This window comes from Seriola lalandi, unplaced genomic scaffold (assembly GCF_002814215.2).
Source record: "Seriola lalandi dorsalis isolate HSWRI2012SDOR001 ecotype SW California unplaced genomic scaffold, Sedor1 jcf7180002054688, whole genome shotgun sequence".
Classification (NCBI taxonomy): Eukaryota; Metazoa; Chordata; class Actinopteri; order Carangiformes; family Carangidae; genus Seriola; species Seriola lalandi.
In genome coordinates this window covers 1,318,724-1,330,483 of record NW_019525241.1, presented here as the reverse complement: position 1 = coordinate 1,330,483, position 11,760 = coordinate 1,318,724, and the positions used below count along the sequence as shown (strand labels likewise).

The 11,760-nt window shown below is 41.0% G+C and overlaps 1 protein-coding gene across 1 annotated transcript in view; it reads right to left on the bottom strand.

Annotated features, from left to right (window-relative positions):
• The window catches only part of irag2 (inositol 1,4,5-triphosphate receptor associated 2), a 31,420-nt gene that overhangs the window by 1,413 nt on the left and 18,247 nt on the right, over positions 1 to 11,760 (bottom strand). The window contains exons 22-38 of the mRNA XM_023422981.2: positions 11,193 to 11,358; positions 10,005 to 10,092; positions 7,850 to 7,896; positions 7,557 to 7,645; positions 7,236 to 7,417; positions 6,454 to 6,538; positions 6,201 to 6,255; positions 6,072 to 6,099; positions 5,598 to 5,738; positions 4,962 to 5,096; positions 4,662 to 4,809; positions 4,238 to 4,281; positions 4,065 to 4,133; positions 3,398 to 3,456; positions 3,025 to 3,123; positions 1,772 to 1,900; positions 24 to 178 (exon numbers count right to left, since the gene is read on the bottom strand). Of these exons, the coding sequence (XP_023278749.1) occupies positions 24 to 178; positions 1,772 to 1,900; positions 3,025 to 3,123; positions 3,398 to 3,456; positions 4,065 to 4,133; positions 4,238 to 4,281; positions 4,662 to 4,809; positions 4,962 to 5,096; positions 5,598 to 5,738; positions 6,072 to 6,099; positions 6,201 to 6,255; positions 6,454 to 6,538; positions 7,236 to 7,417; positions 7,557 to 7,645; positions 7,850 to 7,896; positions 10,005 to 10,092; positions 11,193 to 11,358 (1,719 nt within the window). The remainder of the gene's footprint in view (positions 1 to 23; positions 179 to 1,771; positions 1,901 to 3,024; positions 3,124 to 3,397; positions 3,457 to 4,064; positions 4,134 to 4,237; positions 4,282 to 4,661; positions 4,810 to 4,961; positions 5,097 to 5,597; positions 5,739 to 6,071; positions 6,100 to 6,200; positions 6,256 to 6,453; positions 6,539 to 7,235; positions 7,418 to 7,556; positions 7,646 to 7,849; positions 7,897 to 10,004; positions 10,093 to 11,192; positions 11,359 to 11,760) is intronic.

Sequence of the window (11,760 nt, the reverse complement as noted above, 5' to 3'; positions counted from 1 at the left end):
CACTACTGACAAACTGAGTTTACCTGCCAGCACCACCACCATGGCCAACCAAAGCCAGAGCCCCCTGCCACCTCTGGCTACAGCTGCTGCTGCCGCTGCTCGGGAGGACGTCAGACTATGGGACAGAGACTGGGCCATTCCTGGGTCTGTAGACGTAGGGCTGGAGGAAGGGCTTGGACTGGAGGAGGGCAAGGGAAAACAATAAAAAGTTAGATAGAAAATGATACATGACAGTTGGATGGACACAGAGGGAAAAAAAAAGATAAATGGTATCAGATAAAGCAAGAGAGTGAATAAGTTACCAAAAATGAGACACCGTGATGGGAGTAAGTTGCCACAGAAATGTCTTGACAAACGGCACTTTCTGGTCAAATCTGTGGTTCATTTGTGGTAACTTATGCAGTGAATGGCAGAGTGAATTAGCTTGGTGCAGCTTAAAGTTGGCTTTCATGAAGCACATTTTACCACCCGTCTCAAAGTGTGGTAATGCAAAAACATTCACACCATCAGCATAATGAAAAAAGCTGTCAGTAGCACAGTTACTGGCATAGAGGTAGATGTGAGCAACGACTGATTAGGCAAAGGCAGCAGACAGTTTTTGGCCTGGAATATGTCAACAGTAGGAGTGCTGCTCCAAAACACTTTACAGTCATTATGAGAGTCAGTGTAATGTTGTAAGTGTCTTCTGATTGGCACTCCTATTTGATACATACAGGCTTTTGCATGCATTTATTGTTTTTTGGACAGAGAATTCACAAGCACTTCCAACTTTGGATTCTCCTCCCTACACACTTACAGCATAACAAACAGTTCATCCTGACTCCTGAGCGATGTGCAGGGAAGAAAAGAGGAAAGGAAAATTCAAGACAACACATGATCTGCTTGCATGAAATACTCAGTTGCCCCACATGAATAAAATAGTCCAAGTGAAGCAGTTTGCATTTAAAAGTGGCTGAAAATGTTAGTAAATGACGGAGAGACTAAGCCCGGTAACGTCTTTACCGGACTTAGTTTGTTATCAGTTAGACGCTTTGCACAGTGCAGAACTTGAGATCCATGCATGACATCACAAAGCTTCCATTATAATTTGACAGGTTGACATACACTGATCTCAAGTCAGTTAACAGCTGAAGGAAAGGTTAATTTCTGGCCCTTACAGTAAAAATGCTCTGTAAACATGATTAAAAGCTGCTGAGCCCCTGGATCAAAGAAGAAGCTAGTCCAGGACAGACCCAAAGAGTTTCATCACTTAGGAGGTTCCATATGCTCACCCAACTTCAACAGGCAAGTACGATTTGCTGCTCGCTGTTACAGGTTAATTTGGAGTAATACTTCAGCTTCTTCTTGCTTGCTTGATCTACTTCTGTGAAGCACTGAATTTCTTCACCATAAATAACATTCATTTAGTTACATTAAACTGTAGAGATACTGAGCAGTTAGCATTGTGATAGCCACAATGGCTGAAGAGGAAGAAGGACACCACCTACAGTGTCCAAGTTTGACAGAAATTCAAATCCGTCACTGATGTCAAGATATCACAGGTGTGTGATCCCTGCAGTGCAGTGTAAAAGCACAATGTTGAAATGACTTGAACATCAAAGAGTGAGATAAAATGACAAAATATCTAATACTATAAAAAATTCAGTTTGCAGCTACTGGAACCTCAGTGCAGCTAAATGGTGAACTCTCCCCCTATGCAGCTAGCCTCTTAGCTTTGCTGGCAGAAGGTGGTGCTGCAGTAGGCTAGTAGTGGGTATTTGGTTGGACTAACGTCTTAAGGGGCAGAATGAGGGAGGTGAGTTTGTTGCCCAGCTCACTGAGGCTGGACCTCCTCCTCTCTGCCACCGGCTCCGCCTTCTGCTCGTCCCCCGACTGGCAGTCGGTGTTGTCGCAGGCCGTCCTGTGGGCACGCGTGGGTCAGGCATTCACAAACACTGTTCAGTTGCACATTCATATACAAGCATGGCTACATGACCAAACCCTCTTTGTATGTGCACATGCCATGCACACGTGTACATTTCATGCATACGCAGACAACACAAGCAGGCAGAGGTGGACACCCTGAAAGATTCCCTGATTTACATTCAGCTTTCGTACACAAAGTTTTTGAGAGATCCCCGATAAAATTCACGTTTGAAATCATCTTCTACAATATAACAACGCATGCCCAGCAATACAAATTACTGGCAGAAAGTGGTGCTTCAGTAGGCTAGCAGTGGCTACTTGGTTGGACTGATGTCTAAAGAGGCAGAATGAGGGAGGTGAGTTTGTTGCTCAGCTCACTGAGGCTGGACCTCCTCCTCTCTGCCACCGGCTCCTCCTGCTGGTGGCAGAGAGGAGCAGCTTCACAACCTTTCAGATATGTGGAGAGCATTAGAAGTGCTCGATTCATATCATTTAAGCTTCAATTTTAGCTCAAACAAATTTATTCTACTTTCATTGTCCAAACATGAAAGCATATGGTGCCATTAAAAAAAGTCGACAATGTCTCTTACTTTACATTTCACACAGACACCAAAGAAAAATGTGCTAGAGGATGGACCAGATGCATTAAAGATGGCTGGCGTGTGGTTTGACGTCATCATTGCTTTTCCCTTGTCAACACTATCTTTCTTTACATCACTACCACTAATGTCCACATAGTCACTTGGCATCGTAAGAGATATCAGGCCTACTTTTGTAGTTTTGGTCTTTGTTTCAGCTCGTATTTATTTTCTTATCTGTGCTTCATCATATTACACTGTTAGAGTCAATCGTCTCACTCAAAAAAATCCAGTCATCCATTCTCAGCAGAGCTTCTTTCACAGTTTCAAGCAAAAATTATTCCACATAACACTGCGAAGTCATTAGGAGAAATGTGAATTAACATGAACTATAACGCTAAAACCTCCCAGTATTATCCATCATCAGAAGTTCAGTCATGATGTCACACCATAAAGCTGCCATCTTTATGCATCTGTGTCCACTGTGAAAAAGTTTGTGTGACGCAGGCAACGTGGCATCCTTTTCCATGGAATTTCTTACCCCTTCATCATGAGAGAGGGCTCTTCAGTGTCAACCCAGGCCGCAGAGCTAACAAAGCGTTTTAGTGGAGGGCGTGCCGTGCTCTTCCCTGCCACAGTCCTGGAAACCACCATTATCACAACGGTGCATAACAATATATACAACAACCCTCATGTCATGGTACAGGGAGCCTCTGTGGCTTGAATAAAACATCCAACAACAGGCAATAGCTTCCCACACACCAGAAACAATGCCGGTGTGTTTAAAAAGTAAAAGTCACTTCATTTCTTGCTTTATTGTGACCACACTCCCGTTCACATACAGACTAAACCTTGTTTGACTACTTGACATATTATGATGTAAGAGTAAATGTAACACACATACAAATACCTACCATGGGGATCGCCTGGTCAGTCTCTCCGTTTCAGCCTCTGAGCCGTCTTGTGTTTTGGGCTGTGTTGGGAAATCAGACAGTTTGAGTCACGATCATGTCAACAAAAATGCTCCTTTGCACAATTTAAACCAAAACATTTTTGACTGTCATGCTTAACTGACTGAAATCTCTATGTAAATCCGTCCTACAGTTTACATATTGAGGCTCACTGGTTTGAGACTTTAAATTTGTAGTTTAACCACAATCTGACAATTTCTTGCTTCCATGCACTGCATTACACTATGCTGCATTTCGTTTAGCACTGAATGCATAAGAAAACAGAAAATGTAGCATCAAACTGTGACAAAAACACTGCCTTCTACACAGTTTGAGACAAAATAATAATAAAAGGGAGCAATTAATATGTTTATAAAGATATGCTTCCAAGTTTTCATTACTCTTTGGAGCAACTCGCAAGTAGAATGCAACTAGCAGTGAAGCATGATTAGATTAAACATCACGTTAAAATTTCAAAATTGCAGTTGTGAAACGTTCACAGGACTTTGGACATTTTAAGTAAAGTGAAAAAAAATGAAAAGGCTGTCTGTCAATTAACATAAGGGAAACCTCAGGACTGGATCAGTAAGGTATTGTCATGGTTGCAATGTGACGGCAGTGTCACCCTCACCATATCAAAGTGCATGTTGCCTGCACCAGAGCGAGGGATAGCTGCTATGCTGACCCGCCGGGCTGATGACTGATCCATGGGAAAAAAAATGTTTTAATCAGAAAAACACCTCATCAATGGACAAGCACATAATTAACACAGAGTTAACATAAATCCTGAGTAATGCAGCTCACCTTGTAGTACTGTGACGATGACTGCTTCTTGCCACGGAAGTCATCTGGAGAGAGGAACACCGTTTACATGGTATATGGTTTGTGTGTAAAAAATATATCACATACAGTATTTACACATATACCCTGTTTGTATATACAGCAAAGACATGCATATAGTAGAGTTAGGTGATATAGGTTTATTAGTCTTGTGATAAAATATTTTATTTTACTGGTTATCAGTGTATCGTTAATGGAGGTTCCACTTTTAATAATCTAAATTATAATCCATTTGAAGGCCTAATGATTATTTGGTATTTAGCATAACAATCGTCAATTTGAAGAGATTGAATATCAGCAAAAAATAACAGCTAACTGTAAAACACATACTGCACTGTATGTCGCACCTCGACAGACAGTATGTGTCTTTGTGTGCAGCACTTCCAACCTCTTTCACTGTGTGATCCAAACGACCTCTCATTCTGCATGAGTGTCTCTCTCAGTTCCAGCAGCTCAGCGTGCTCCTTGGTGTACATCCTCCTCAGGTTCTCCACGTGCTGGATCATCACCTCCACAGCCTTACCAATACGGCTCTCCTGACATCCACATACACAAAAATCCATTGAATCATCAGAACCAAACTAAACTCAGTCGCAAGACATTACAGTTTTTTCTGTTTTTGTCCCAGCCAGGGATAGAAATACTTTCATCACACAGCAGGAGCTCATGTTGGTTCTCTTATGCCCACCTGGTGAATAGCTCCAAGCATCTCAGAGCGACTGGACACCCTGGTCATGGACTGGGTGAGAATATCTAAGTTCTTCTGGAGCCTCTGGATGATCTCCATGGACTGGTTGTCATCCTCACATAGAGGAGTCAAAGCCTGGGAGGAAGGTTAGGTCGAGGGAAAAATTATAGAGACATATTAACAGAGACATATAGAAAGAGAGAGATCAAGAGAAAGTGAATGACTGAACCTGACACAGAAATGATTCTACTCATATTCACCATCTCAAACATATTCAGTTACACTTATGGCTTAATTCAGTCTTATTTCTATCTTTGGCAGTGGACAAGTACAGAAACTTGTTCAAACATGAGTTTCTCCAAAGGAAGCCAAAGAAATCGAGCCAAAACATGCTGTGATGTTTTTCAGCATTTAGACAAAGATTCAAAATTGGAATGGTTTGCAGAACAAATTGTAGAGCTGCACTACAAATATTCAGTGTGTAATCATCAACAAGTGAAGAATCCACACCCTTAACACTGAGAATGTAAATACAATCACACCTGACAAAATAAACTTTTGCTGACAAATGTTGGAGCAGAACTTAAATGCTCCATCCACAGAAAGCAGGACAATCACAGACATATGTACACTGACCTGCAGTAAACCCTGGCAGCTGGACACCTCCCTGCGGACGTTCTCCTCAGCCAGGTCACGTGATCTCTCTTCCAGTCGGAGTCTCTTTTCCAGGGTGAACATGTCGCACTTGAAGCCCAGTGCCAGACGCTGAAACTCTGCCTGAAAACATGACAAAGATACTTGAGTTTTAAACATTTTAGATTGGAGCTAATTGCTGGACAAATTGTGAATGTGACAGTATATTCTGCCAGACTTATGACCATTTGAAAAAGTTCTATGTTTGATTAATATTACCCAGTCAAAGCCAACATTACTGTGCTGCCAGAAAAGTTGCAACTCCCACTCTGCCTTGAAGTTATATTTCTGATTTCAAATCAATTTTCAATTACGCAAAATCCCAGAAAATTGTGATCTTAAAACTGGCCTTGGTAAACCAATGGTTTACATTACTTATTACAAAAGCACAGCTTCTAGATCTAATGGTATACGAACCTCAATCTCCTTGTCAGTAGGTGACAGGCTGCGGATAAAGAGACAACAGTTAGGATTTGTTACATGCACACATGGATAATTATGGATTTGAAAATTACGGTGGGTTATTACTATCATTTGGTGCCTCACCTGTTTCTGTCCTCTTTAAAGCTGTCGTTGGTGTCAGAGATCATTGACGTTTCGGCTGTAGAGAGAAATGACATACAGATGAATCATGGCACAACATTACCTGACCAAATAGTGCAATCACCATTTACACTTTAAATTAGTTTCTGTAGAAGCACAGTTTTAAAATTGAAATTCAAATTATTATCAAAAGAAAGGTAGTGAATAATATTTAAATGTGTAGTAATATAGTCTAACATGAACATATCACACATACATTCCCTCCCATTGGTCATGCTGGTCTCACTCTGGTCCTCCTGAACCTTGTTCTCCTCGATGGCCTCCATGCCGTGTGAAAGCTCCTGCGGGGTCCGAACAAACATTACTGCGTCTCTCTGCTCCTTCTCCCCCTCCTGCTCTCCTTTTACCTCTGATCCCTCCATTCTCACATTCATCTCAACATCCATACTGCTTCCTTTACTCGCTCCTTCCCTTCTCTGCCTTCGCCCTCAATAGTTAGTCTTTACATAATGAATGTGAGTTGTGCAGATTTAAAGTAGCTGCCAGTGAAGTTGACTCTTGATTCTGAATGATCCGGTCCTGAGTGGAGACAAAATGAAACTATGCAGTCTCCCTTCCTCATGCTCTCTCTCTTTCTCTCTCTCTCACACACACGCGTTCACACACTCACATAGCTGGAAAGACAGCATTTCTCCTCAGGTCCCAATGTCATGTTGAATGATATCAATGGGTTAAAAAAACAAAACAAAAAAAAAACCAGGTTTTTTTCTTTGTTTATGTATGTGTTGCTATTTTCATGGCTGTCATTATATCTTAAAAATTGCCTGGTCGTGCCATAACTATCAAAACTAAAACAAAAAAGACCCGTCAGACCTTCAATTACAACAACATTTGTTTCAAAACTTGTTGGCAACTATAAATTAAAAATCCATTCTACACAAAAGCAGCAGTCAAGTGTATGGCTTTAAATCCTTTAATATGTGGGATAACCCATCTAACAGTCAGCGGAGAATGAAGTGGGAGAAGAGCAGGTCTTACCAGTTCCCTCTTATTTTTGCTGGAGTCCTTTTTGGCTGTGTTATCCTCCGATTGGCTGGGGTCAGAGGTCACGCTGCCCATGCCGCTCCCTGATTGGCTGGCATGTGTGAAGGACGATCTCGACTGATGAGAGCTGCTGTTAGATAAGGTGGTTGCTCCACTGCTGTTGAGCCGGTCTGTCCCTGGAAGGAAAAGTTGGGTGTGTGGGCGGTCAAAGTTACACATAGATGTGAGGAGGCATAAATAAACAAACAGCTTGGAAATATCAGATGCTCTCTTCGTCTCCTTCATACACACTCATGTGATAGTTTTTCTTCCTACCTGCCATGCTGGTCACTACTGTTGAAGCCTCAGCTGTGCTGTCCTGCACACTCTCCTCCTCCTCCACCAACACAGGTAGCAGGCTCGTGCTGGAAAACACACACAGTGCACCATTACACAGAAAGCAAATCTGAACCTTAATGTGTGGAACAAAAAAAAAAAGAAAAGAAAAGAAAGGTGGCTTTTAGAATTGATACAGAGAAAAAAACACTTCTGTTTTGACTCTGTTGGATGTGAAGTGACGTGAAATCCCTGTGAGGTCAAAAGGTTTCAACTGATAGTCAATCACTCACCTGTCCTCCGCTGCTGATTTGTCTGCCAACTGGTCCTGACTCAGGCTCTGAGATGGACAACAGTAAAGGAAGAAAGGGAGGGAGGGGGTGAGAAAAAAACAGGTGGCCTTGCAGCACATTTTTCTGTCCCACATTACAAGAAATGGTCAATGATTAAAAGGCACATGTACACATGCGATCATATACATGTAGCGTACCTGTCCCATGGCAGTGAGAAGCAAATCTAAGCTGAACAGAGTGTGGAAGAGAAAGATTGGGCTGATTCCTTATATAATATGGAGCTTCATGAAGAGCCCTGCAGCTCTATGAGTGAGTGTGTGTGTTGCTGAGAAGGGTGCTCAGAGAACACATTAACATTGGCACAGTGCTAAGTAGTGGAGGCGGACTGTGTGCATACATAGTTGTGTGAACATGCGCACGCGCACACACACACACACACACACACACACACACACACACACACACACAAAATGGAGCAAGGTGAATGTTCAGAGCGATGCAATAGGATATTGTGTAAGAAGTGGACGTAATATCCGTTTTGACACTGCTCAAAAATAGAAGAGAGCTACCTTACCATTTCACTAAATACTCCAACTTCAGATTTCAGTGTCATTTTACATTCAAAACAACAGTGAAGCAAAAATAAAACTGGGTCTAAAACTATTAGATGCAGTTTTAAATGGTATCAGATTTGTATCCAACACACTGCTTATTTACTTGAACAAACAGTCTTTACAGTCTTTTACAGTTAAAAATCCACCAGTCCTCCAAAATGCTGTGAATTTACTTGTCGAGCTTCTTTCTCCGCTAAATAATAAAATTTCATTCCTCCACAATCATATTCAAGGACATCATCTTAGTTTTTGTCATTGGTGTGTCGCAAATACCAAAGGTTTGACTGCCACGGAATAAACATTACTCAATGTTAGACATTACTTGTCTCTTCTTATTATGTGTGATCTCTTTGTAAAATGAATAGCGACAAAACATATGTCCAGTACATTCATCCTGGTGAGATCTTTACAACCGGAGAACACAAATCTTCTGAAAATGACTGGATTTTACTCCATCACTTCTCTCACTGGGACTAACATGAGTTAAAACCATTTAATGAATAATTTAAAAACTATAATACTGTGATAAGAAACCCACTTTTTTACCCACTGCATAAATATGGATAGAATTCCACTGAAAATGTCTTCCATTTACATGTAAGACTGTAGATCTGAATACATCCAAAAGTTTTTGTTCATAAAATCTCAACTCATCTTTGTTAGCAGATTAAAAGCAGGAGTTACTGTTCAGAATTATTAAAAACATTTTGACCAGGCTTCTATGAGTGTAAAAGGGCATTTTGTTGACTTTCTCAGCTCCATTCAGACTATATCTCAGTGAGTGAGAGGGGTGGGAGTCCTGCAGGACAACTGCAGGTAGGAAACTAAATAAAACAAGCTGATCGATCTCTCAGCAGGACACAAAGCCGACTGTGGTTAAGCAGCATCACGACTCAAGTGAGTCAACAAAAACCTTCTAACATGAAAACACAACTATCAACTGTCATTTATCAGGGAAACTTTGCCGGTTTAAGTTTCTCAAATGTGAAGATCTCTGTTTGATATTCTAAATTTAATCTCATATTTGGTCTCTTAATCAAACTACATGACTGATCTGAAAATTGAATTTGTACACATTTCACTTTCACTTCTGTTAATTGATGATGCTCTGAACTGGTATCTTCTAGCATTTCAAATCCAAAGTAAACTTGCGACACCAAAAGCTTTAACACTGACACTTTAGTATGAAATATCATATTGTACTTGCCTCGTTTGGCAACAGAGTTCAGGGAAACTGAAATACCATCCTGTTACTCCCTGTGCTGGAGCAGTCAGCAGAATGATGGCCTCCTGATTCTCTGATCTTTCCCTTAATTTTACATCCCTGTCCTCTCCTCGAGGACTCTGCCCTCCACCCCTCCCCAAAAAACCCCCCTCACACACACTTTAAAAACACACCTATTCTCTCTCACCTAAGACAAACATGAAGTGGCAAAGAGAAACAGAAAGAGTGGGGGTCAGAAAAGAGGAAGCAGTGGAGAGCAGAGAACAGAGGAAGCTGCATTCCCTCATGCATAAAACACTTCCCCTCTGGTACTAACCTTAATACAGCTCATGTCTCCTGTGCTTGAGTCTGCCTCGCCTTCTTTCTCTTCTGCTCCTCTGTGGTCCACACTGGTCGGCTGAGTGCTGACCCCAGGTGAAAGGTCAAAGGTCAGCTGTCAAGCACCATCCTTTTTCTCATTCTTGTTTTATACTTGGACACTTTCTTGTCATCCAATAACCCAAAATTGTTACAATATGAAACGGAGAGAGAGAGAGAGAGATGAGGAACAGCCTGCGTCTCTTTGTAGGTGGACTGTGTCTATGCAAAACATGTCTGCATTGAAACTAATTAGCCTGCACACTCCTCCCTCAGCAAGTAAAACATCCATTTGACTAGCAAATGTTGACCAAGTCATAGGGAAATGACAAAAAAGTAAAATGGTGACTTCAGCTTTGTGCATTTATAAGACCCATCAACTTCAAATCCAGCGGGGAAAGTTTATATTGCCATGAAAATTAGGCAGGATGCTGGATGAGGTTGGGTGGTTATGTCAGTTTCCTGACAATGGAAGCTTCTGTTTTGTGCCCCTTATCTGGGATTTGCCAATCCAAACACCAACTCGACAGGTCTGTCTGCGGACAATGTTCCTGTTTAGTTGTCCTGGAGAGAAGAGACTCAGCAAGAATGCAAAAACATAGAAGGCTGATTTAGAGTTTACGTTTTCTCATTTAAACCAGCCATCTCAGTAGTCTTTAGATAAGATAGTAATTCTCAATAATTTTAAAACAACCACATCACCACCTGGTGCATTGTCATTGTTGGGTAAACTCCCAGCTCTCTTTTGCCATCTCTTACTGCATTCTTGGTTTTGGGAAATCCTGTTTTGGTAGTAACTTATACTTATATCAGATGTGTCATGGGAAACAAAAATGTATCACAGGGCATATTGAGAAAGACCTACTGTAAAACCTGCTGTGTCACCTATGAAAAAGCCACATCCCCTTGTACAGTGATCACTCACTCTCTCTCTCTCAGCAGTAACAGAGGCAACATTTTTGTTTCACAGCTCCATTGTCTATACTATAACATTCTACTTGACTGCAACAAACTTGTGTTGCAATTTGCTGAAACCATAAATAAATATCTGCAATTAAAACATAAAACCCAACTATAGGTGAATAGCGGTTCCTTACTCTAATTATATGCCGAGTACATCAAATACAATATTTATTTTTTCATTTACCTCAGACTCTTGGTAATGGTCTCATTTGTTGCAGGTGATGTGCCGTCAGGAGAAACCATCTCAGGTGCTGTGGGAGGGGGATTACCAGGTGTGACCGTTTGGTCCTGTTCAGGTGAGTTGCTCAAATTTTGGGCTGCACCATCGGAGTGACACTCTGCAGAAACTTCTGCATTTGGTCAGACAAGAAAAATATTTAATTTTTACATTGTTTTATTTTACAATGTCAAGTATCACACGAGTGTGATGTTTGGAGCACTGCAGGATAACAGGTTATATATTAGCCAAACAGGTTCCTATATTTTCCCAGGATGCATTGGCAATTCTTAAAAAAACTATTCAGTGTGCTGTCCATGTAAATAAATACATTATCTTTAATATTTAATGTAGTGAAAATAATATCTTAAAACATATCTTAACATCTGAGAACATTTCTTTTCTTGAACATCACTTAATAATTGACTTCAGTTAAAAAAATCTGTGTCCGTCTTCATATGATGGTAAATGACACTAAAACAGCCATGCAGTTCTGGATCACATTAAAAAAAAAAAAAAAAAAAAAACCGAAAAA